Here is a 25,768-nt window from a genome sequence, read left to right on the forward strand (position 1 = left end):
TATTATCTATTTAAAAAAATAATTGATCTCATCAATAAATACCTTTATCATTTTTATTATTTTCTGAATATAAAATTAATTACCAAATTACAAGTGATTAACTGAATAAATTAGTTTTATTCATTAATTATTCTTAATAAAATCATCATCAATTTGGAGTCATAAAAAATATAATAGACTGCAGATCAACTCTTTCTTTTTAGTTATCTGCCTAGGGAAAATAATAGTATAATTTATTTATAATACTATAATTTGTTCTTTTATTTATAATAGTATGATTTAAAATAAGATACTAATATTTTTTTATTATTTAGTAAAGTATATATATAAAATAATAAATTAAGATTAGATTTATAAGAAAATAGTAATAAAATAATGATATAATATTAGAGAAAAAAAAGCTGCAAAACACACAAAAAAGGTAAAAACAGAAGAAGAAGAAGAAGTAGGGTTATTTATTTTTTATTATAAATATATTAATAATAATATAACGAGTAGCAATTTTTGATTAATTTTTTTTTTTTAAAAGATTGGTGCCCAACTTGTAATTTGTAATCACGACTTAGGCAATTTTTCTTTTTTTTGTTTAATTAAATTTTGTATTAATTCATTATATAATTTTGTTTAATTATATATATATAATTAACATATTAAAGTTAAAAAAACATAATATTAAAATTATATTAATTTAAAAAATTACAATTAAGTGGACAAATATAATAATGTATATTTTTCTGTATAATTATATAAAATACAATGAAGTATACAATTATTCTTGACAACCCATCTGATTATGTAGAAGAATTTCTTTGTTGGGATTGTTGCCTTGCACGCGTTTGCGCTCAATCCATCTTGTTGCTAATATGTGATGTTTGATTTCGACCAGGGAGCGAAAAAATGCGAATAGTAGTGTCGTGATTTAAAATCACGACTCGTTATATTATTATTAATTAAATTATAATTAATTATTAAATTGTATACTTCATTGTATTTTTTACAATTGTACAAAAAAAATATACACTATTACATTTGTACACTTAATTATAATTTTTTAAATTAATATAATTTTAATATTATAATGTTTTGGGTTTTAATATATTAATTATATATAATTAAATAAAAAAAAAAGAAAAATTGCCAAAGTCGTGATCTGTAATCACGACTTGGGCACCAATCTTTAAAAAAAATAATTTTTTTAATCGAGTCATGATTTTAAATTGTGACTCGTTACATTATTATTAATATATTTAAAAAATTTATATTAATATAATTTTATTTTTTTATAATAAAAAAATAAATAACTCAGAAGAAGTAACTATCAAAAGATAGTGGGAGAGTACGAAATAGATAATAAAAAAAACTTTACTAATAAATAGAAAAATAAATTAAAAGGGTACTCTCACTTAATAATATACTGTAAGTAAAATTATTTAGTATTCAACACAGCTTAGCCGTTAGCTTTTCAATCGTAATAAATAATAGTAATCTAAAACTATAGTAATTTATAGTATAGAAAATAAATCAATTTTTTTTTTATTTATAGTAATTTCTCCGATAATTCAAGAAGACAACTGCAATGTAAGTTTCTTGTGCTCCGGTCAAATTACTTAATTGCCCGTTAGCTTTTGAACTTGATGTCGGAAAGTTAAGAATAATATTAGCTTAATCACATAATGTAATGGTGATTAATGGACCAAGAATTTGATTGGTTGTGTGTGAATCTTTTGACTTTCTCTTCACACTTTACCTAACCAATATCTATTAATTTGATAGGAACTCCCCATATATATTATATCCACAAATTATTTCTGAATTTCTTTTAGCATTTAACTATATTCCTCGTTGAATTATTTTGTACTAGATATTTGAATTTCTTTATTTTTTAAATTATATTTTACATTTATTTTGTAACCCCTTTTATACAATTTAGACTGAAAATTTAATAAAAACCCGACACGCGCAGACAACAGTGAAGACAAACAAGAGACCTCCCGTAAAGAGACCTTGTTTGTTTTTGTGTTTTGCACACCTTCACTAGGTGTGCAATTGTAATTTAATTTTTTTTATTACTTTTTTTTATTATTTTTTATTCTTCTCTTAACATAAATATATATATAATATTTCACTAACAAACAAAATATTATATATACATACACATATATTACTAAATATATATATATTAAAAGACATGATTTGACAATGAACAGTAACTCCTGTCTCTCAAATCCCGACATCAAACATACACCACTTATTTTACATTATTTTATATTATATCAAAATACAAATCCAAACGTATCATCTATCTCAAAACACATATTTACTTATCTCTATTTTTCTCTCTCTATCTCCAAAACACCAAAACAAAAACATCCAAAACATTAATCCAAACATAGTGATCATGTTTGAGTCCTAGCGGCTAGGAACTACCAACTTGATACCTTTTTTCATTTATATAAAGTTGAAGAATCTCATTTCCATAGCTATATTGTTCTTCCACTATTTGCTTTGCCAAATCGATGACAGAATCGGTACAAAGTTTCAAATAAATGGAATGGAGTGTGGGTATGTCTCCAAGAATTGCAGGGATCTCCTGCAAACACCACATGCGCTCTAGAAAGAGGATCTCAAGATTAGGAAAGTGGATATTTTCTGCCCTCCATCGCTTCAGTTCATAATTGCAAGAAATTTTCAAGAATTTGAGTCGAGGAAAGTCGCCTTCAACTTGATTCCACTCCTGCTCCTCAAAGTAATTAAGTTCCAATACAAGCTTTTCAAGATTAGGCAATAAGGAACCAACACTCATCATCTTTTCCCAAGGAATATTACAACGTTCCAAGTGCAGCTTCTTAAGTGAAGTCGGGAAGGTGAGATTCTCCAATGGAAGTTTGTAAGCTTCGATAGAAAGTGATTCGAGTTTTTGCAGACGGACAAGATTGTAGAGACAATAGTACGTCCATTCTATTTCGTTCCCTTTATCATAACCAATAAGTAGTTTCTTCAGATTTGGTATTCTTCTTAGGACCTCCTCTGTACACCTAAAGTTTCTCAAACTAGAAAGCGTATGTAGGTTTTCCATAATAACGAAATCTTGAGCAGTCGCTTCCTCAGGCAAAACAAAATCACAATCTAAACTACGACATTCCCTAAGCTGTGGCATGCCCCACATTACATATGGGAGAATTTCTGTTCTGAAATGGACACAAATGGTAAGACTAAAAATCATTTGATTCCAGAGTAACGCTATCGTAGATGGAAACGAAAACTCGTAATCAATGCACATCTCAAGATCCCGCAAGCTAGTAGGGTGCAGAGTTTCTTGTTCAGCAAAATGCCCCAACTTATCCACTAATCTTGCCCTCACTACTCTTGCTTTATTAAGACGCGAATACTTATTTTTGCAGGTGTTACAGACCAAAACACTTGCAAGAGATGTCAGTTGTGAGGCATCATGCACTTCATTTAAATCTATCCTTTGTAGTTGGGTCCCACCGTGACATATGAAGCACCAGTCCTCCATTTCCTTCATATAGCTAACATCAACATATTGCACTTTGGGGGCATAAATGAAATGTTCTTTTTCATATTCTCTCAAACATAAATCTCTTAGAAGATCATGGATTCCACATTGTTTTATTTTCCCACCAAACCCAAATTCAAAACTCAAAAATAGATTTCTATCAATAAGGTCTCTTAAGTATTTCTCTGCTACCTCTCTCAAGCTTTTACCTCTTATTGGTTTTAGAAATCCTTCAGCAATCCATAATTTGGTTAGTTTGGAAACACGAATCCTAGAATCTTCAGGAAAAACACTCATATAGAGAAAACATGGTTTAAGATGAACTGGCAAATTGTTATAGCTCAAAAACAATATCTTTAGGCATCCCTCATAATCTTTTGAATTACGAAAAATGCTTACATCTTTTGCAACAGACTCCCAATATTCCCGTGTCATGTTGGAGTTTGCAAGCAACCCGCCGAGTACAACAATTGTTAGGGGAAGTCCATTGCAACTCTTTGCAATGTTCTTACCAATTTCCTCCAATTCCGAATATGGACAATCTTTTTGTGCAAAGGTTTCTTGACAAAACAAATTCCAACTTTTTTCCTCATTTAGAAAATCTAACGAATAAGATTCCTGAGAACCTAAAGAAATCGCCAAGCTTGACTCCCTAGTAGTCAGCATAACTCGACTTCCTTTTCCATTATTTGGAAAGAACAACTTTAAATCATTCCAAGCCTCTACACTCCATATATCATCCATAACTATCAAATATCTTTCCCCGAATAAACTTTGGTATAATCGTTGTCCTAATTCGGCCGCTGTTTTACTAGTCTCTTGCTTTTTTCCATTATGAAGAAGGGATGAAAGAATTTCCGGTACACTATATTCTTGAGATATTGTGAGCCAAATTCTTTTAGGAAAATAGTGCACATTATATGGATGATCAAAAACATTTTGAGCTAAAGTAGTCTTACCAATCCCTCCCATCCCTACAATGGCGAGGATCTGGAGATCAGGTTCACCTCTGGTGAGCTTATCCACGATTCGTTCCACGTGTTCATCAAATCCCACCACAGTAGTCTTCTTGCCACTCGAAGGAAGCACTTTTGGTGATTTGACAGGCAAAGACACTATGCACTGCTCTTCTTGGGCGTCGACTGCCCATTCTTCTTTCACCATCTTCGTCAACTCTTTTACGAGGGAATCCAACTTTCCAGTGACTTTGTCTATATCTTGAGAGAAAGATGAGAGGGCTGCCATACAGTGGCTTTCTTCCTCAGATCTAAAGCGAAGCTGATCCACTACATGGCGGTCAACAACTTCTTCTGCTTCTGCAGCAGCATCAGCAATTTGCCTCCCCACAACTCCAATTTCTTCACTTATTCTTCGGGAATGAGCTTCGAGAAAGTCTAGCAAGAACTGAACAGTTTCTTGCAGGCTCTGAATTCGATTTGTGTCGGCATGAAGCCGACGGAGACGAGCAGGAAGCTGGAGATTGTCAAGGACATGTGAGAGGGAGCGTAAAGTTGCATAAGCTGCTACTGCCATCTCTCTGATCAAGAATTGCTGCTCCTTAAATCGGAATCCGGGTAGGTGGGCTGGATCAAGATTTGAAGATTAATTAGTCGTCTTTGCTCAATTATTACACATTAATACAATGTAAGTAAATTTATTTAATATTCAACTTGATGTCGAAAAGTTAAGAATAATATTAGCTTAATCACATAATTTAATGGTGATTAATGTAGCAAGAATTTGATTGGTTATGTGTGAATCTTTTGTTCACGCTTTACCTAACCAATATATATATATATATATAGACAAATTATAATTAGTTGAAGACTAATTAATTTAGAAGCTTATTTTGGAACATGCAATTTTTGATCCAGTCTGCTTAGTTAGGTTAAGTAAAAAGATGTACGAGAGTAATTTGATTATAAAAAGATTTATTTAACCTATTATTAATTAATAATAAATTAAATATTAAATAAAGATTAAAATATGATAATTATTACATGTTATAGTATTGCATATATCAGAGATCATATAAGGAATAACTACTAAACATTAGAAATTACATGTGATAAAATTAATAATGAGCAAACGTATTAATTGTATATAACTAATTTACAAGTAATTATATTTAGGTAGAAATTAACAGAATTGCAACTTGTGGGATAGTTTCTCATAGTGTAAACTTGTTAGACCCCCTATCAGAAACATAATTTCCTCTATAAATTAATGAATACCTTTATATTCATATAATTAATTAAATCATAAAAAAAGTGATTGCATAGTTTTAACTTTAATTTTTTATCTTAATTTTTTTAATAATGCTGAAAAAAATAAAATTTTTAAAAATGCTGAAAAAAATATTTTGTGATAAAAAGAATGAAAGTAAAAATTGTAGAGAGACTGTGGAAAAAGAATAACAGACCAATTAAAATAAGAAAAATAAAAAAATTATAAAAGAGTATAAAAATACATCTGTTCATGCATACCTATATTTTGTGCAAATAATAAAATATCGTACCTATATAGGTGCTTGGAGTTCAGTGTATCTTACTGTTTCCTCCAGCATCTTTTTAGTTATCTGCCTAGGGAAAATAATAGTATAATTTAAAATAAGATATTAATATTTTTATTATTTAGTAAAATATATATAAAATAATAAATTAAGATTAGATTATAAGAAAATAGTAATAAAATAATGATATAATATTAGAGAAAAAAAGCTGCAAAACACACAGAAAAAAAAAAAAAAAAAAAAAAAAAGATACTATCAAAAGATAGTGAGAGAGTGCGAAATAGATAATAAAAAAAAACTTAACTAATAAATAGAAAAATAAATTAAAAGGGTACTCTCACTTAATAATACACTCTAAGTACAATTATTTAGTATTCAACACAGCTTAGCCGTTAGCTTTTCAATCATAATAAATATTAGCTTAATCCCATAATTCAATGGTGATTAATGTACCAAGAATTTGGTTAGTTGTGTGTAAGGAGTTCAAAAGTCTTTGGTCAAAAAAGGTTACAAAGTTTATGGTTGTCTCAATTATTGTGTGTGCACAAAAATCAACTTGTAGTCTGTAGTCTTCCTTATCTTTGACTACATTCACACAAACAACAATCAATCACACACTCAAATGGCAGTGGCAGCTTATGCGTCTTTGGTTTCTCTCACAGATGTTCTCGACAATGTTCAACATCCTTCTCGTTGTCATCGGCTTCATCTGGACAAGGAACAGATCCAGAGCTTGCACCAAAGAGTTCTGTTCTTGCAGCACTTTCTTGAATTTCATTCCCAAAGAATTAGCCCAGAAATGGAAGATCTGGCCAGGCAACTAGCTGTTGTTGCCGATGAAGCCGACGATATCATTGACTTCCACGTCGTGAATCAACTTCTTGAAAGATCTGAAGATAAAACTCATCATATGGCTGCTCTCTCATCCTTCTGTCAAGATATGGACAAAATTATCAAAAAGATTGATTCCATCACTGAAAAGTTGATGATGGTTCAAGAGGAACGGGTTGACATCCAAGAACGGCCTCCTATAGCTTCTGCGTCTATTGGTTCTACCACACCTTCTTCCAATGACAAGAATACTATGGTGGGATTTGATGAACGCTTGCTTCAGGTCGTGGATGTGCTTACTAGAGATGAATCTGATCTTCAGATCCTCCCAATCGTCGGGATGGGAGGCATTGGTAAGACAACTCTAGCTCAAAATGTTTTTAACCATCGACTTATTGCGGATCGCTTTGATAAACGCATTTGGTTTACAATATCTCAACAATATAGTGTTCGAGAAGTTCTTCTAAAGTACCTTATAAATGACAAAAAGATCAAAGCAAGTGCCGCAGATGAACTAGACCTAGCTAAATTAGGAGAACGCCTTCACAAATTTTTATTTGGTAAAAGGTATTTGATTGTGTTGGATGATTTGTGGAATATCAAAGCTTGGGAAGATTTTCAGTTATTCTTTCCAAATAATGGAAATGGAAGTCGAATTTTGTTGACTACTAGGTTGTTGGATGTGGCTCGTTCTTTAGGCTTTGACAATCATTATTTCACAATGACCTTTTTAGACAACGATAAAAGTTGGAATTTACTATGTGAAAAAGCTTTTGCACAAAAAAGTTGCCCTTATCCACATTTGGAAGAAATTGGAAGGAATATTGCTAGATGTTGCTGCGGGCTTCCTCTGGCAATTGTTGTAATTGGTGGGCTCCTTGCAAAATCCAATCATACACGAGAATATTGGGAGTTTGTTGCAAAGAATGTAACCTCATTTGTCAATTCTGGAGATGATGATCATTGTTTAAAGATATTGTCTTTGAGTTACAACAACTTGCCGATTCATCTTAAACCATGTTTTCTTTATATGAGAGTTTTTCCTGAAGATGATCGGATTAAAGCCTCTCAGTTGATAAAATTATGGATCGGTGAGGGGTTTCTAAAACCAGTAGGAGGTAAAAGTGTGAAAGAAGTCGCAAAGGAATACTTGAACGATCTTGCTGACAGAAATCTGATTTTGATTCGTGATTGGACGCGTCGTGGGAAAATAAAAGCATGTGGCATTCATGATATTCTAAGAGAGCTATGTTTTAGAGAATCTAAGAGAGAACATCTTATTCGTGTCCCTAAAGCACAAAAGATTTGTGTTTCAGTATCGAATGACGGTGATCTCTGCTTTCTGTGTGGTCATAAGGTGAACAGACAGAATAAGATACATCTTCAAGAAGTTGGTGTTGGCTCGCAATCAACAATAGTTGCCAGTCCATCAGTATGCGAGGCTTGTAGTAATATGTATCAAAATCTTAATAAATTAAGATGGGTGAAGGTATTCAAATCGGTACATGATGTAACATCTCTTCTACACACAAAGTTGCGGTACCTTAAGGTTAAAGGATATGACCACGCCGAGGAGAATCGTAAACTTATAATTTCCGGTACAATTTCCTTACTTTGGAATCTACAAATTTTGGATCTTGGTTCTTCAAAGACACTTTGGTTGCCTGAAGTTTGGGAGATGCCAAAACTTAGGCATCTCAGTGTTTATAATGGTAGCTTTCCTTATCCAGTGGAGGGGCAAGATTCTACTATTTTGGAAAACCTAAGTACAGTTTGGATAGGTGAGTTTTGTTGTAGCAAGGAGGTTGTTAAAAGAATTCCAAATTTAAAAAAATTAAGTATTATTAGGTGGTTATCAGGTGATTATTCTCTCGCGCAGCTCAATAAGCTTGAATCACTCTGTTTATGCTTTATTTCTAGTTTGGAGGCCATAGGCTTCCCAACTTCACTGAAGAAGTTGACTTTGTGGTATTGCCAAATTCCTTGGGGAAAGATGACAATAATTGGTTCTTCATTACCCAATCTTGAAGTGCTTAAATTGAACAATGCATTTATGGGGCCGAAGTGGAGTCCAAATGATGGGGAATTTCTTCAGCTAAAAGTGTTGTTCATTGAGAGTTTGGAATTGGAGCATTGGGAAGCAGAGGATACCCATTTCCCAAATCTGCATGGGCTCTATCTATATCAGATGATGAGATTGAAAGAGATTCCTTTAAGCATCGGAGATATAAACACACTACAATCCATTCATTTGAGAGTGTGGTGCAGTGTCTCTGCTAAGAATTCGGCACTAGAAATAGTGAAGGACCAAAAGGAGAAAGGAAATGAGATTCTTCAAGTTTATATAGATGAAAAACAAGTCCTTTCAGACTCTATTCTAGATGGAGAAGAGGAGTTAAAAGTTTCCTTATAGCCACTAGAAATCTAACATTTTGTATGTGACATTTGAGTTGTGATGAAATTACTTTGAAATTTCTTTTAGCATTTAACTATATTCTACATTTATTTTGTCACCCCTTATATACAATTTAAGCCATAATTATTGTAATTAAGCTGAAAATAAATTATTATTTATTTAAATCTTAATCTAAAAAAAAGTCTAATTAATTTAATAAAAAATATATATTTGGAAAAATGTTACGACAACAAAGATTATCATAATGAAAAGGGTAAATTTATTCCTACCAAAAAAAATATTTTTTGGTTTATTTATTTACCAGATTTTATTAATATATAGTTTCAACACAATTAATTCATTTACTATTTATTATATATGTTTGTTACTGAGTTGATCCCCCAATTTTTTTTAACTTATTCATACCGAAAAAAATATTTCTGATTTAGTCTATAATTAATATGTTAATAAAAAATTATCTTACACTTTTACTTTTAATTATTATCATTTTAATATTTATTTTTATCTTATAATGCCTTTTCTTATTTTTGTAATATTAATTATATGTAATTATGTTTCTTACTTTGTTGTTTTTAATGAATATCGTTTTGCTTTTAAATGTTTTTAAGATTGATGTGGTCAGAAACACAAGTTACTCTACATGCAAAATTAGGACAAGTTATGGTATTCACTCATTAGAAAAAATAATAACATTTTATCATGATTAATTGTTACGATTAAAAATGAATACTTAGAAAATGTTAAATTTAACATTTTGTTGATTGGGTTTTTTCTTTTTCATTTGTCACATAAACGCTTATATGAAAAGAATGTTAAATGACATATAATAAATTTTGAATTATATCATATACATAATTATATATTATAAAAATAAAATTATTATTTCATATAATATAAATTTAAATAAAAATCTAAAGTTCTTCCATTCTAATTTCAAATTATATTTTGCTAAATATTTATGAATTTCATATTTTTTTTTTTAATAGAGTCGTTTGAAATTTAATCTCCAAATTCCTTTCTTAATTCAAATATATCAATCCAAATGTACCATTAGAGCTAGAATTCACAGAATATGGTGCTATTTGTCAAATTAAAAATAAAAAAGAATAAAAAATATTCTATCAAAATCCAATCTATGAATCAATCTTGCGGTAATTACGATTTTGGTCCTAATACTTGATCACCTATTCATTTTTGGTCTTCATAATATCACCCTTGACAGTTTTAGTCCTCGAACTTGTCATTTTTTAATACTTTTTATCCTTGCCGTTAGTTGAAGTGTTAAAATAGACAGAAGTTGAGTTGGAGGGAAAAAAAAGCCCCTTTTTTTTCTCCCTTTAGTTTATCGTTTCATTATAGAGCTTCAATAATTAATTTTTCACCATTTCTTTTTTCAAATAAAAGCTTTAGTTGAGAAAATTTACAATTTTTGCCAAAACATAAACCAAGAATTTGATAAAAAAATCTGGCAAACAAAAAAAAAAAAATGACATCTTATACGCAAAATCTCCCAAAAAATTGACCAAAATCTACCAAAAAATTGACGAAGACCTAAACAAAAATTCTGCAACAATATGATCTCTTAAACATCCATAAAAATCTGTGTTAAAAATATAAACATCATCCAACCAACTCTGCCTTTCCTTCTTTTAAAAAAAAATTAATCAATTATGCTATTAAAGAAAAATATAACAAATTGTGCATCAGTAGAAATTATCTTAATAATATGTTTGAAATTGCAAAAAAGAAATTCTTCTCTTCCAATTTTCAACAATTCCTGAGGAAGTGTTGTAGAGTTTTTGTAGAAGTATGTATGTGATGAGTATATATGAGAAATGTCCAAAATACCCTTCATTAAGGGTATTTCCGTCTTTTTACCCTGGATCCGCGTCTTTTGAACTGAGCAGGTCGAATCAGACCCAACCCGGATCCGGCCGCCCACTTGAAGACCCAGGCAACGACAACCGTCCGATCCGAGACGTAAGCTAGCAGGATAAGGCCACATGGCCCAGTCAACAGTATCTAGCTAAGCCTTATAAATACCCCAAGACGCCACATTTCGAGGTAATTAATGCTTGACTAGTTCGACCTACACCCTTAATCGCATACTTTTTCCTCGATCAATCTAACTTGAGCGTCGGAGGGTCGTTGTCGGGGACGTGCCCGACGAGTTCATTTTACTTGTCTTATGCTCAGGATCCCAAACACTTGATTTTGGTGGAGTTAGTCAATTGTGGTGAGATTGCTCATTCCAGGTCGCTGATTTCGAGCAAGATCAGTATGTATAAGGAATTCTATTGCAAAGTCTGCATAGGTTGAAGACGATAAAGCAGTATTAATCGTTTTTGCATTAACGATTTATAAGTGAAACACGTTTTTCACAGTTAACAGGTACATTTCATTTGTAGGGTCGCTATTACGACTTCTGGCATACTTATCTCGATTATAGGGAGTTAGGCAGAAGGTAATTAGTTAATTTTGTTTAGTTAGTTAAACTCTTTTCTTCCCTATATGTATCCTGAAGCTTGAGGGAAATAAACTGACTTTCTACTCTGTTTTCTTCAATACCCATTTCTTGCTGTAATAAACAAACTTTCTTTAATTTCATGCATTTCTTGTTCAACTGCGCCTCTTTACATGGTATTAGAGCCATCTTTTTATAGTCTCTGATACTTTACCTCACCCTCAGCTCTTGAAGAAAAAAGGAAAACTTCATACCTGACAATAGAAATACTAAACAAGAAAAGAAAGAAATGGTAGATTTAGAACACTTGAGAGTGCTATCTTCAGATAATCCAGGGGTGAGCCTGGTATCAAACTTACTGGATGGGACAAATTTTCCGTCTTGTAGCAGATCAATCAAAATCGCACTTGGGGCAAAAATGAAGTTGGGATTCATCAATGGGAAAAATCTCAGGCCATCAGAAAATGCAGAGGAATTTGAACAATGGACCAAAGCAGACTGCCTGGTTATTTCTTGGTTATTAAACTCAATGTCTAAAGATATTGTAGAGTCTTTCTCTATATTAACATAGCCAGGGAATTGTGGCTGGAATTAGAAGCAAGATTTGGAGTCAGCAATGGCCCCATGTTATACCAATTACAGAGACAGATTGCTTCAGTCAACCAAGGAGAACTGAGTGTATCAGCTTACTTCAACAAATTAAAGAAGTTATGGGATGTGCTCTTTTGTCTAACCCCAATGCCATCTTGTACCTGTGGAGCCTTAAAGGAAGTAGCATATTTGCGTATGGTAGACAATCTTATGCAGTTTCTAATGAGCTTTAACGATTCCTTTGACCATGTACGCAACCAAATATTGATGTTGGAACCATTGCCTACTGTAACTAAAGCATATTTCATGGTGCTGCGCGTGGAGAAACAAAGGGAGGTTGTTGGGAGTGGATCGGTCTCCGGTATATTACAACTTATGAATATTACAGAGATTAACAAATATTACAGGCTTTCCTATAATAAAATTACAACCGATCTAAAGAACAGAAGAACAGATATAATAAATAAGCCAGAAATAAAACAAGTACAGTAGAAGGTGTTATCAGTACTGTAGGCTCAGCAGCCTAATAAAACCCAAGGCCTACACAGGCCAAAGGTTGAAACCTTTACCGGTTGCTCAAGAACCACACAAGCCACAGAGGCAACTCGAACCACCAAGGTTCTTATCTTAAACCCACAAAGGAAGAACGGCCACAAAGGCTTTTACTCGAACCACACAGGTTCTGCCACTAAGGCTTTAGAGTTACAGAGGATGATGATAGGAAGAGGAGGAAGAGGAATGCTTTCTGTTCGTTACCCTGAAGGAGCAATGAACCAGCCACTTATAAAGGCTGTTCATTGATGGCGGGTAAACGGCCATTTTTGGAGAAGGAGCAAGAGCAGGAATCAAGGGTCGGTGAAGAACCCAAAGAGACAGAGTTATGAAGGAGAAGGAGAGAAGCAGTCGGGAAAGGGGAAAGAGGGGTCAAATGAATTAGGGTTATAAGAAGTAGGTTTAAGTAAAGAGGCAGACGGGTCAACCTGGTAGATGGGTCGGGTCATGGGCTAGATAGCCCATTTGGGCTAAGTGTGATTCATGGCCGTCCAGGTAAAGGCCCATCCCTTTGGTTTGGGCCATAAAATATTCCAACAATTTCCACCTTGGTCCAAACCAAGATGGTGGGTTTTTAGGCCATCATCATTGCCTAAAGGATGGTACCTGCAAGACAGAAAACTGATTACAGAATAACAGTTCAAAGGTTAAGTATATCAAGACAGTTTTTAAATTTCTCCAAGGACAAACATTTAGTGCCCATATCAGCAGGGTTATCAGCAGACTTAATTTTTTCCAGGGTTATTAATCCTTTATTTACTACATCACGAATAAAATGATATCTTACATCTATGTACTTAGTCCTATAATGAAACACTGGATTTTTGCAAAGTTGAATACCTGACTGGCTATCAGAGAAAACAGTGGGTTTTTCTTTTAAAAGACCAATTTCAGAAAGTAAGCCTTTCAGCCAGATGGCTTCCTTTATTGCCTCAGTAGTGGCAATATATTCTGCCTCAGTGGTTGAGAGAGCCACAATATTTTGAAGTTGAGACTTCCAGCTTGTGCATGCATCACATAGAGTGAAAATGTATGAAGTAGTAGATTTTCTACTGTCCCTATCATTAGCATAGTTAGAATCTACATACCCAACAAGTTTTGCTCCATTAGGACTCTTTGAAAAATTTATACCAAGTTTCTTAGTACCATTAAGGTATCTTAAAAGATATTTCAAGGCTTCCCAATGGGGAGAACCAGGGTTTGACATAAACCTACTCAAGCTACTAACAGAATAAGCAATATCAGGTCGGGTACTTACCATTAAATACATGACAGAACCAATTGCATTAGAATAAGGCACATTTTTCATTTTCTCCTTTTCAGAATCAGTTTTTGGACACTGATCCTTACTAAGCTGGAAGTGAGCAGCAAGTGGCACAGAGGAAGGTTTAGAATTTGACATTGAAAACTTTTCAAGAATACTTTGAATGTAAGATGCTTGATTCAAGAAGATGGATGAGTTAGACCTATTTCTTTCAATATTCATCCCAAGTATCTTTCTAGCATCTCCTAAATCTTTCATTTCAAAAGTTTTACACAAATTTTTCTGTAGTTCTTTAATCATGCTTAGACTGGAGCTGACAATCAACATATCATCCACATATAGGACAAGAAAGATGGGCACATTATTGACATACTTGAAGTACAGACAGGGATCATATGCACTGTTTTTAAATTCTAAGGAATGCATAAATTGATCAAACTTTTTATTCCATTGCCTAGGAGACTGCTTAAGTCCATAGAGAGATTTTTTAAGCAAACATACAAGGTTAGGATTTTTCTTGTCAACAAAACCATAAGGTTGGGACATATAAATCTTTTCATCAAGATTTCCATGCAGAAAAGCAGTTTTTACATCCATTTGTTTAAGTTCCCAATTAAATTGAGCAACCAAAGCAAGCAGAATTCTTACAGTAGTAAATTTAACTACAGGTGAGAAAATTTCAGTGTAATCTATTCCTTCTTTTTGTGTAAAGCCCTTAGCTACTAGTCTTGCTTTAAATTTTTTGTTGTTTTCTTCTTCTTTTACTTTAAAAACCCATTTGCAGTCAATCACAGAAGTATTTTCAGGTTTAGGAACTAAATCCCATGTCTTATTTTCTTTCAAAGCTTTAAGTTCATCATGCATAGCAGACAACCATTCTTTTGAATATGGGCTTTCTAAAGCTTCTTCATAGGAATTTGGTTCAAAATTTTGAGCATTCAAGGCTAAGTGATAGTCTCTAAGTTTGGTAGGGATTCTACGTTGCCTAGGTTCCCTATCTCTTACAAGTTGATAGGTATTTTCAAAATTTTCATTTTCTGTTTCAATATTGTTGTCTTGATTTTCTTCTCTAACTTCTATTTCTTCCCCTTGTTGGTTATCTAGGTTGTTGGGTTCCACCTTATTAAGGGTATTTTCAATGTTATAATTTTCAGTGTTTTTAGAAATAGTGTTCAAGCAAGGCATCTCAGACTCATTGAAAATTACATCTCTGCTTACCACTACTTTAAAGCCTGGTTGGTTTCTTAACCATAGTCTATAACCTTTAACTCCTATTGGATAACCAATAAATACACATTTTTGGGACCTAGGGTCTAATTTATCACTATTAACAAGACAGAAAGCAGAACATCCAAAAATGCGAAGAGAAGATAAATCAACATCAGTGTTGGACCACAATTTTTCAGGAATGTTTCCAAACAAAGGCACAGATGGAGATCTATTTATTAGATATGCTGCAGTTAGCAATGCTTCACCCCAAAATGTTTTAGGTAACCCTGAACTTATTAAAAGACACCTAACTTTATTGAGTAAGGTCCTATTCATTCTTTCTGCTACACCATTCTGTTGTGGAGTATAAGGTGTAGTTCTATGTCTTTTAATACCATACTTATCACAAAGTTCAGAGAATTGTTTGTTGCAAAATTCTAATCCATTGTCAGTCCTTAAAGCTTTAAGTTTAAAGCCAGTTTGATTTTCAACTAAGTTTTTCCAATTTTGAAACTTCTCAAAAACATCAGATTTTTGTTTCATAAGGAAGACAAAAACTTTTCTGGAATAATTATCTATAATAGAAAGGAAATACCTATTGCCACCGTGTGTTTCAATGTTTGCAGGACCCCATACATCTGCATGCACATAGTCTAGAATGCATTTTGAAGAAGTGGGAACAGGGTATGAGGAGGTGGGAAAACTAACTTTATGCTGTTTTCCTAGGATGCATTCATCACAAAAATTAAGTGTGGCAGGTTTATCATGCAGAAAACCATTTTTATGCAACAGTTCAAGACCCTTTAGACTTATGTGGCCAAGTCTCTTATGCCACAAATCAGATTTATTATTATTCTCAGATACATTTCCAGAAAATAAATCATACTGTACTTTACAAAGATAAAGATTTCTTTTCTTTTCTGCTTTGAAAATGGTTAGAGATCCTTTGGAGATTTTCATTACCCCTTTACCCCATCTCCCTTCCAACCCATCCTCTTCAAGGGCTGAACAAGATAACAGATTATGGGCAAGGTCTGGTACATATCTAACACCTTTAAGGGCAAGTTTAGAACCATTTTCAAATTTTAGAAAAACATCTCCAAAACCAAGAACATCACAGAGTTTTTGATTTGCCATAGAAACAGAACCTAATTTTTCTGTTTTAAAATTTATCAAAATATCTTTGTATGGAGTCATGTGAAAGGTACATCCAGAATCTACAAGCCATTCAAATTTGTTTGAGTTATCGACAAAATTAATGTCAGAAACCATATATACTTCATCAGTAGTTTCTTCAGAAACATTTGCAGAATCATTTTGGCTATTTTTCTTTGGTTTCTTACAGTCTTTTATAAAATGTCCTCTTCCCCCACAGTTATAACACTTGTAATCCTTTTTAGTGTTTTTGTCATCATTTCTTTTGTTATTATGATATTTATTCCTAGATGGACTTCTTCCCCTGCTTCTACTACGGCTTTTACTGTGTTTTCTGTACTTGAAGTTTTTATTGTTATCACTGTTCCTAGACTTAGGTCTCCCTCTTACAAAATTTACCTCATTGTTACTAGTACTAGGAGTATTTGTTTTTAAATCCATTTCTTTTGATTTTAAACCACTAATGACAGTTTCTAGAGTCACATTATCACGGCCATATTTTATTGCTGCCTTAACATCACCATAAGACTCAGGTATAGCATTTAATAAAACAATAGGTGTATAATCATCTATGTTTTTATCTCCAGTTAATTTAATGTCCTGAACTAATTTAGTAAATTCATCAATATTTTCTTCAATATTTTTAGAAAGATCCAACTTATATCTAAAAAATTTTTCCAAAAGAAATAACTTACTAGGAAGAGATGTTTCAGTATAGAGTTCTTCTAATTTATTCCAAAGTTCTTTAGCAGAGTTTTGTTTTCCTACCTTTCTAATTACAGAATCAGACAGATTTAAAATAATAGAACTGTAGGCATACTCATCATTTTCTAGCCATTTTTCTTCAGAAACAGTTTCAGAGTATTTTTTTCAATGGCTTTAAAAACTTTTTGTTGTATTAAGATGCCTTTCATTTTTTGTTGCCATATAGAAAAATCAGTTTTCCCATCAAACGGTTGTAAATTATAACCGGACATTTTAGCAGTAAGCAGAAAATTCACAGTGACAGTTTAATCACAGAATAATCACAGTTTCACGGTAATAGCAGAGACAAAAATTATTCAGAAAATAGCCAATAGCAGTTTATATGTGCTGGGGCCTTGACTGCCCCTCCACCATATACCCGACGGCTTCAAGAGCCCGGCCAGGGGAGGTCAACAGTAAGGGTTCTGGGTTCTGGGACCGAAAATTAAAAAGTTTAGGGTTGAAGCAGATTTACCGTATGTGGCCCTTTAGACCAGAGACTCACCCTGGATGCTCTGATACCACTGTTGGGAGTGGATCGGTCTCCGGTATATTACAACTTATGAATATTACAGAGATTAACAAATATTACAGGCTTTCCTATAATAAAATTACAACCGATCTAAAGAACAGAAGAACAGATATAATAAATAAGTTAGAAATAAAACAAGTACAGTAGAAGGTGTTATCAGTACTGTAGGCTCAGCAGCCTAATAAAACCCAAGGCCTACACAGGCCAAAGGTTGAAACCTTTACCGGTTGCTCAAGAACCACACAAGCCACAGAGGCAACTCGAACCACCAAGGTTCTTATCTTAAACCCACAAAGGAAGAACGGCCACAAAGGCTTTTACTCGAACCACACAGGTTCTGCCACTAAGGCTTTAGAGTTACAGAGGATGATGATAGGAAGAGGAGGAAGAGGAATGCTTTCTGTTCGTTACCCTGAAGGAGCAATGAACTAGCCACTTATAAAGGCTGTTCATTGATGGCGGGTAAACGGCCATTTTTGGAGAAGGAGCAAGAGCAGGAATCAAGGGTCGGTGAAGAACCCAAAGAGACAGAGTTATGAAGGAGAAGGAGAGAAGCAGTCGGGAAAGGGGAAAGAGGGGTCAAATGAATTAGGGTTATAAGAAGTAGGTTTAAGTAAAGAGGCAGACGGGTCAACCTGGTAGATGGGTCGGGTCATGGGCTAGATAGCCCATTGGGCTAAGTGTGATTCATGGCCGTCCAGGTAAAGGCCCATCCCTTTGGTTTGGGCCATAAAATATTCCAACAGAGGTAAACACAATATTCTCAAGTTCCCAACAAAATTTGGAAATGCAAGCAAGAATGCCTGAACAAGGAAGAGATTCATCTTTCAGAAACAACTGTAAAAGAAAAACCACAATAGAAAGAGGAGTCAATTATGTGGTCATTGTGGGAAAACAGGTCACCTCAAGGAAAATTGGTTCGAGATACATGGATACCTTGACTGGTACAAAGCACTCATGGATCAACGAAAGAAAAGTGCAACCAGTAAAGTTATTCGTATAGTACAGAGAGGACATCCATACCCTCATAGAAAAATAATGTCCTATCGAGGGATGTCCTCATCAATAAATAATGTCCTCACGAAAGACAGCCTCGTAAAAATAATACCTCCCAGAGAGGTATCCTTATAAAAAATAATGTCCACTAGAGGGGCATCCCCATCGAAAGACATTCCTCTCAAACACTCGGGGCAGCATCTGCCTAGAAGCATCCCCAACAAGTAAAAAGGTGTGAAATTTTTTACAAGTAGAAGTTTAGGGCAAGGCACAAACTTTTCTGGGAATAAGTCCTGTAGAAAATACACAAGCATCAGCAATCAGGGACCCTAGATTCCCATGAAAATAGCCCTCATATGCCCCTTTCTTATGAACAAATGTTTATATTTAATAAAATAAGATGAAATCAACACTGCTCTGTAAGAGGGATGGCAGTTGAAAAACCAGGTTAAAGGATGCAGAGAAGGAGATATCAAGCACGGAACTATCATTCCCTAGATCCTGATTCACCTCCATGAAGGGAAAACAACAACTCCCACCAGTCAGAACTCAAATAACGAATCTCAATTCAAGTGCAAGTAAGCTGGCCATTAACACCACAAACAAGCAGGCGGCCAGTCTCAGACTGCCATGAACAAAAAGCAGAAATCATTGTAGGTCCTCTCTTCAGGATCTGCATACGCTTAGTTCAAATCCATTGGACGCTATTTTTTCACACATAAATATGAATTACTATAAAAAAATTTATTTAAGATAAATGCTACACAAAATTATGATTTTTGTAATAGTATATAATTTTTATAAACTCTATAAATTTATAATCCTTATATTTTTTATATAACTATTAACAAATTTACATATTTTTCTCGAGAAAAATGCAAGCAATCCCCTTGTGATATTGCAAATGAGCAAATTATCCCCTTATGAAAAAATAAATAGCGATTTACCTCCTTGTATTTTTTAGAATACAACAATTTACCCCTCTATAATTTTTAAAATGAAGCAATTTACCTCCCTGTATAAGGAGGTAAATTGGTTCATTTTAAAAAGTACAGGAGGTTAAATTGCTATATTTTTTTCATAGGGAGGTAATGTGCTCATTTTCAATATCACAGGGGAATAAATTGCTATTCACCCTATTTTTCTCTTGTGATGTTATATACTGAATTTTTCTTAAAAATACATCATCAATGCAAATTTAAAATGTTACATCCAACGTATAAATATATACACCATAAAAATATGCAAATTTATAGATAATTAATCTATAATTTTTGCAATAATGATATACTGTAATTATGTGTACATGTGATTGAATAAAAATTTATAAGTTATATAACATATTTTTTTATGAAACTATATGCATTACTTTGAAAATCATATTTGCATATATTGAGCTTGTAAATATTTTTTATATTACATAATTTATAACAAAATATCATTTTTTAATATTATTATTAAAAAATTGAGTAAATTTTAACTCATTAAAAGTAATTTTCGGGAAGTTTTTTTATAAAATTTATTTTACGGAGTAAAACAAAAAATATAAAGGATAAATTAGAAGCGCATTTTTATCCCGTCAATGTCAAATTAGTCTGTCAAGGGGATTTTTATTATATTTTATACTTTAAAGGTAAATGTAATTTCATACATAATTTAGTGATGTAAAATGTATTTAACCCAAAATGTAATAAAATTACATTATTTGATTTGCTAAGAATATTATCCATGACTTATATGAATTTTATATATATCTAACAAATTACGAATCATCTTAAGTCTCTTTTTCAATATATTTTGATTCGACCAAATTAACATTATAAATGGTGTAAAATAACATATTTATTAATTCCTATAGTTTAGTTTTCATATTACATTTATTTACTCTTATTAATTATATTTCACATTATTCATATTTACTCCTAATTATAACTTTTCACATTATTATACTTATTCACTTATTTTAATATGTTCTTTTGTTTATAATATAATACATCACTTACTAGATCAAAATACTCTGATGATGTAATATCACTAGAAACATTTATGAAAATTCAAAGATTTAACGTATTGAGAAATTTCCTAACTTACATATAAATAAGAATTAGTTAGATCAATTCTTATGTTAAAATAGTATCGAAAAACTTAAAACTCGATTAGAGTCTGATGCAAGCGATTTTAGCACGGATCCAATGAGCTTGGGTTTTAAGCAACGGGCTTAGACCAACTAATAAAGAATTCGAGAAATAGAAAATACAAAAGAACATGTTAGCACTCTAACGCCCAAATTAGTATTAGTTTTAAAAAAAAAAGTAAAGTTAAATGATAATACATGATGAAAGATTGAAGTGTAATGAGTGAAGGTAAGAGTGAAATTTGTGTTCAGCAGTGCAGAAATAATGTAGCAGAGTATAGCCAAAGTTCAGTTATATCCATATATCCCTTAAAAAGAATATAGAATTGAAATAATTTTGTAAATATTTTAGCATACAAACTTATTTCAATGGAATTTTACCAATCTCTTTGTTTATATTATAAAATGTGATGCGTACCAGATTTTTTACGACACTATAACGGTCGAAGAATTTTCAAGAAAATTCTAAAATTATTAGAAGACCATCCTTTGGCAATTGTTGTAATTGGTGGGCTTCTAGCAAAATCTAATAATACTCGAGAATATTGGGAGTTTGTTGCAAAGAATGTAACCTCATTTGTCAATTCTGGAGATGATGAGTATTGTTTAAATATATTGTCATTGAGTTACAACAGCTTACCAATTCATCTTAAACCATGTTTTCTTTATATGAGAGTTTTTCCTGAAGATGCTGGGATTGAAGCCTTTGAACTGATAAAATTATGGATTTGTGAGGGGTTTCTAAAACCAAGACAAGGTGAAAGCTTGAAAGAAGCTGCAAAGGAATACATGAAGGATCTTGCTGACAGAAATCTGATTTTGATCCATGAATGGACGCATACTGGGAAAATAAAAAGCATGTGGCATTCACGATATTCTAAGAGAGCTATGTTTTAGAGAATCTAAGAAAGAATATCTTATCCGTGTCCCTAAAGCACAAAAGATTCATGTTTCAGTATCGAATGACGGTGATGTCCGCTTTCTGTGTGGTCATTGGGTGAACAGACATAATAAGATACAACTTCAAGAAGTTGGTGTTGCCTCGCGATCATCAACAGTTGCGAGTCCATCAGTGTGCGAGGCGTGTAGTAATATGTATCAAAATCTTAATAAATTAAGATGGGTGAAGGTATTCAAATTGGTACATGATGAATTCTATGTAACATCTCTACTACACACAAAATTACGGTACCTTAAGGTTGAAGGATATCATGAGCATATCAAGGAGAATCCAAAAGTTATAGTTCCCGGTACAATTTCCTTACTTTAGAATCTACAGATTTTGGATCTAAATTATTTAGAAACAACATCGTTGTCTGAAGTTTGGGAGATGACAAAACTTAGGGATCTCAGGGTTTATAATGGCAGCTTTCTGATCCAGTGGAGGGGCAAGATTCCACTATTTTGGAAAACCTAAGTACAGTTTCGATACGTGAGTTTTTTTGTAGCGAGGAGATTGTTAAAAGAATTCCAAATTTTGAGAAATTAAGTGTTGATTGGTCATGCTCTGGTGATTATTCTCTCGTGCAGCTCAATAAGCTTGAATCACTCTCTTTATGCTTCGGTATTTCTGGTTTGGAGGACATAGGCTTCCCAACTTCACTGAAGAAGTTGAGTTTGTGGAGTTGCAATTTTCCTTGGGAAAAGATGACGATAATTGGCTCTACATTTCCCAATCTTGAAGTACTTAAATTGTATAATGCATTCGAAGGGGCAGTGTGGAGTCCAATCGAAGGGGAATTTCTTCGGCTCAAAGTGTTGATCATTAAGAATAGTTATTTGGAGCAGTGGGGAGCAGAGGATATCCATTTTCTAAATCTGCATAGGTTGAATCTAGAATTCATGGATGAACTGAAAGAGATCCCTTTAAGCATTGGAGATAGATATACACTACAATTCATTCATTTGATAGGGTGCAGTGTCTCTGCCATGAATTCGGCGGTAGAAATAGTGAAGGACCAAAAGGAGAAAGGAAATAAGAGTCTTCAAGTTTATGTAAATGGAAAACAAGTCGACGAAGAACAAGTTTTTTTAGACTCCGATGAAGAACAAGTTTTCTCCGACTCCGATGAAGAACAAAGTTAAAAATTTTCTTATAGCCACTAGAAATCAAATATGGCGTTGTCCTATTGTCCATGACATTTGAGTTGTAATGAAATTACTTTAGGATTTCTTTTCGCATTTTATTTTTAATTACAAAGCTTGTACAATTAACTATATTTGTCGTCGTATTGTATTGTATGTGACATTTGAGTTGTGATGAAATTGCTCCACAATTGAAGTTTTTGTAATTTTTTTTTAACTATATTCTACATTTATATTTTGTCACCCTTATATACTGGATAGTTAATGAAGTTAAGTCAAAAATAAATTATTATTTATTCGAATCTTAATAGATATTTATATCCAAATGTCTACTCAAATATTAATCTAAAGAAAAAATCTAATTAATTTAATCAAAAAAATATATTTGAAAAAATGTTACCACAAGAAATATTATCATAATGAAAAGGATAAATTTATTCCTACTTAAAGAATATTTCTGATTTATTTGTTTATCAGCTTTTATTAATATATAAATTCAATATAGTTAACTCATTAATTATTTATTATGTTTTTGTTACTGAGTTGAACTCCCCCAATTTGTTAATTTGTTAGTTTATTCATACAAAAAAAAAATTATTTCTGGTTTAATCTATCGTTAATATGCACTACAAAAAAAAAAAAAAAAACAGACCTATAGCAATGGCTTTTTACAATGAATTTCATGAAAAATTTGTGGCAAAACAAATTTACTACGGACTTTTGCAATGGATTCATCCATTGCTATAGGTACCACTTCTATATAGCAATGATTTTTTTCGGCCATTGCAAAAATTTTTTCTCGGTTGTTAAAAAGTTTGACTTTTCATATTTTGCAACGATTTTTGTAATGGTATATTCGTAGCAAAATTGATGGTCATTTCCTTGCAAAATTATTTTTTGTTTGCAACAATAAAGTCAATGTAATATTGCAACGCATTTTTCCTAACAACAGTCTGTTGCAAATGTTATTTTGACATAATCCATTGCACAATAATTTTCATTTACAATGACATTTGCAACATAAGCCGTTCCAATATCGCAATGATTTTTTGCAACGACATTCCATAACAAATTTTGCGACAAAATATTATTTGCAATAGAAGTCATCACAAAATTGCAATGTATTTTTTTTTAATGACAATCCGATGCAAATCTTTTTTCTTTGCAACGATATTTGCAATGAAAGTCATTGTATTTATTTTCGCAAATATGATAAATATTTAAGCAAAACTAAATATATTAAAATAATTCAACATGATTCACAAAATAAAAGTGTTAAATGTTAAAGTATACATAACTAAAGAGAGAGATCATATTCATTTTTATAATCCCAACGCATGGTCATGTTTTGCCGAAGCACAAGTGGACTTTCTTACTCCTCCAATAGCCTTCCACCATAGCTGTTGGTTGTTAATCGATGTGCTCGATGATGACTTCAGGAGACTTTGAGAAGCAATGTTGCGATCATCACTCAACTTTTGAAATTTTTCCTATACAATTTAAAAAATAATATAATTTTAACAAATAAATTGACAACAATATAAACTATTTACTTGAAGGTTGAACAAGTGGTGGGGTAGATGATGATGTAACTCTATGACCTCTACCTCCCCCGATGCTCCTCGTACCATATCTACATGAACATAGTTAACTAAATTAAATTAATTTACTTGAAAATTTTACACCGAGAGTTAACTAAGAAAAGAAATGAATTAAAAGAAAATTTTAAGTATTAAAAAATTGGTAGAACAAAAAGTTTCTTCAATAATACTAGAGATAAATCATAAATTAATTTCTAGTTTAAATTCGATTTGATTAGACATTATAGTAATTTTTTTAATTAAAATGATGAATTATTATTCTTTTTCAATCAATCAATTACAATCATCAAATACCAAATATTTATATCTAATCAATAATTGCTATTAAAGTATAATTTTGTAAAATTAAAATGATAAATTAATAAAAAAATATTTAAATAAAAAAATATAAAAATAGATATAATTCTGATCACAAAATATAATTTAGGCCGAAAAGACATAAGTAGTCAAAGTTTAACAATCAACCATATAATTGTCCCAAAAGAAAATCAGACTTTGAAGCTGTGGCGTAGAGAAGACCAACAAATTCATTCAGCTGTGTGTGGGTTCTCAGCTTGTGCAATCATTGTCCTTCTGTCGGATATTACATTTTTAATTTGATTTTGATCCTCCAACTTTCAATTATTATTTATTATGCATTAGACAATTTTTATTATTATTTTTATTTTTTTTATTATAGGTTGGTGAAATAATACCTTCAAGATCTGAAAATAAACAAAATACAGGACAAAGTGAAGGTATTGTATCACATGGACATCGACATAGACCCAATAGCGGAGCTCAGATCCCAGATCATCCAAGTAAAAGGACAAAAGTGACAGTGGTGAACAATCGATAATTTCAAAGCTTTTAAAATTGAGCTTAATATATTCATAAATAATGTTAGCTCTATTTCTTAGTTTTATATATTTTTTAAACTTATTCCGTCAAAATAGATTTATTGAAAGTGGTGTTACACGAAACCTCACAAATTATATTAAAGGCATTTTCACTGAGGCATGACCAAGATGACACGCAGTGCCAAAAGCATCTAAAGATTTATTGTGGGAGAACTTCAAGGTAATAAATACTATTTATAGTTAATCCAATTTATTCATTGTTAAATTATATGGACATACTTTTGTAATTATTTAATGTGATTCACTGTTTTGAAATGTGATAGTTG

At 32.2% G+C, this 25,768-nt stretch overlaps 2 protein-coding genes across 2 annotated transcripts; one reads left to right on the forward strand and one right to left on the reverse strand.

Annotated features, from left to right (window-relative positions):
* LOC105157431 (putative late blight resistance protein homolog R1A-10) lies at positions 2,417-5,050 on the reverse strand. Its single transcript, XM_011073841.1, has one exon. It carries the CDS (start codon positions 5,048-5,050, stop codon positions 2,417-2,419), a length of 2,634 nt encoding a protein of 877 aa, XP_011072143.1.
* On the forward strand, positions 6,571-9,349 carry LOC105157432 (putative late blight resistance protein homolog R1A-3). Its single transcript, XM_011073842.2, has one exon. The coding sequence runs from the start codon at positions 6,652-6,654 to the stop codon at positions 9,271-9,273; it is 2,622 nt and encodes an 873-aa protein (XP_011072144.1). The 5' UTR covers positions 6,571-6,651; the 3' UTR covers positions 9,274-9,349.

Source organism: Sesamum indicum, linkage group LG3 (genome assembly GCF_000512975.1).
Source record: "Sesamum indicum cultivar Zhongzhi No. 13 linkage group LG3, S_indicum_v1.0, whole genome shotgun sequence".
Lineage (NCBI taxonomy): Eukaryota > Viridiplantae > Streptophyta > Magnoliopsida > Lamiales > Pedaliaceae > Sesamum > Sesamum indicum.

Coding starts and splice junctions, on each gene's coding strand:
- LOC105157431 (XM_011073841.1), bottom strand. CDS start 5,050: ATGGCAGTAGCAGCTTATGCAACTTTACGCTCCCTCTCACATGTCCTT.
- LOC105157432 (XM_011073842.2), top strand. CDS start 6,652: ATGGCAGTGGCAGCTTATGCGTCTTTGGTTTCTCTCACAGATGTTCTC.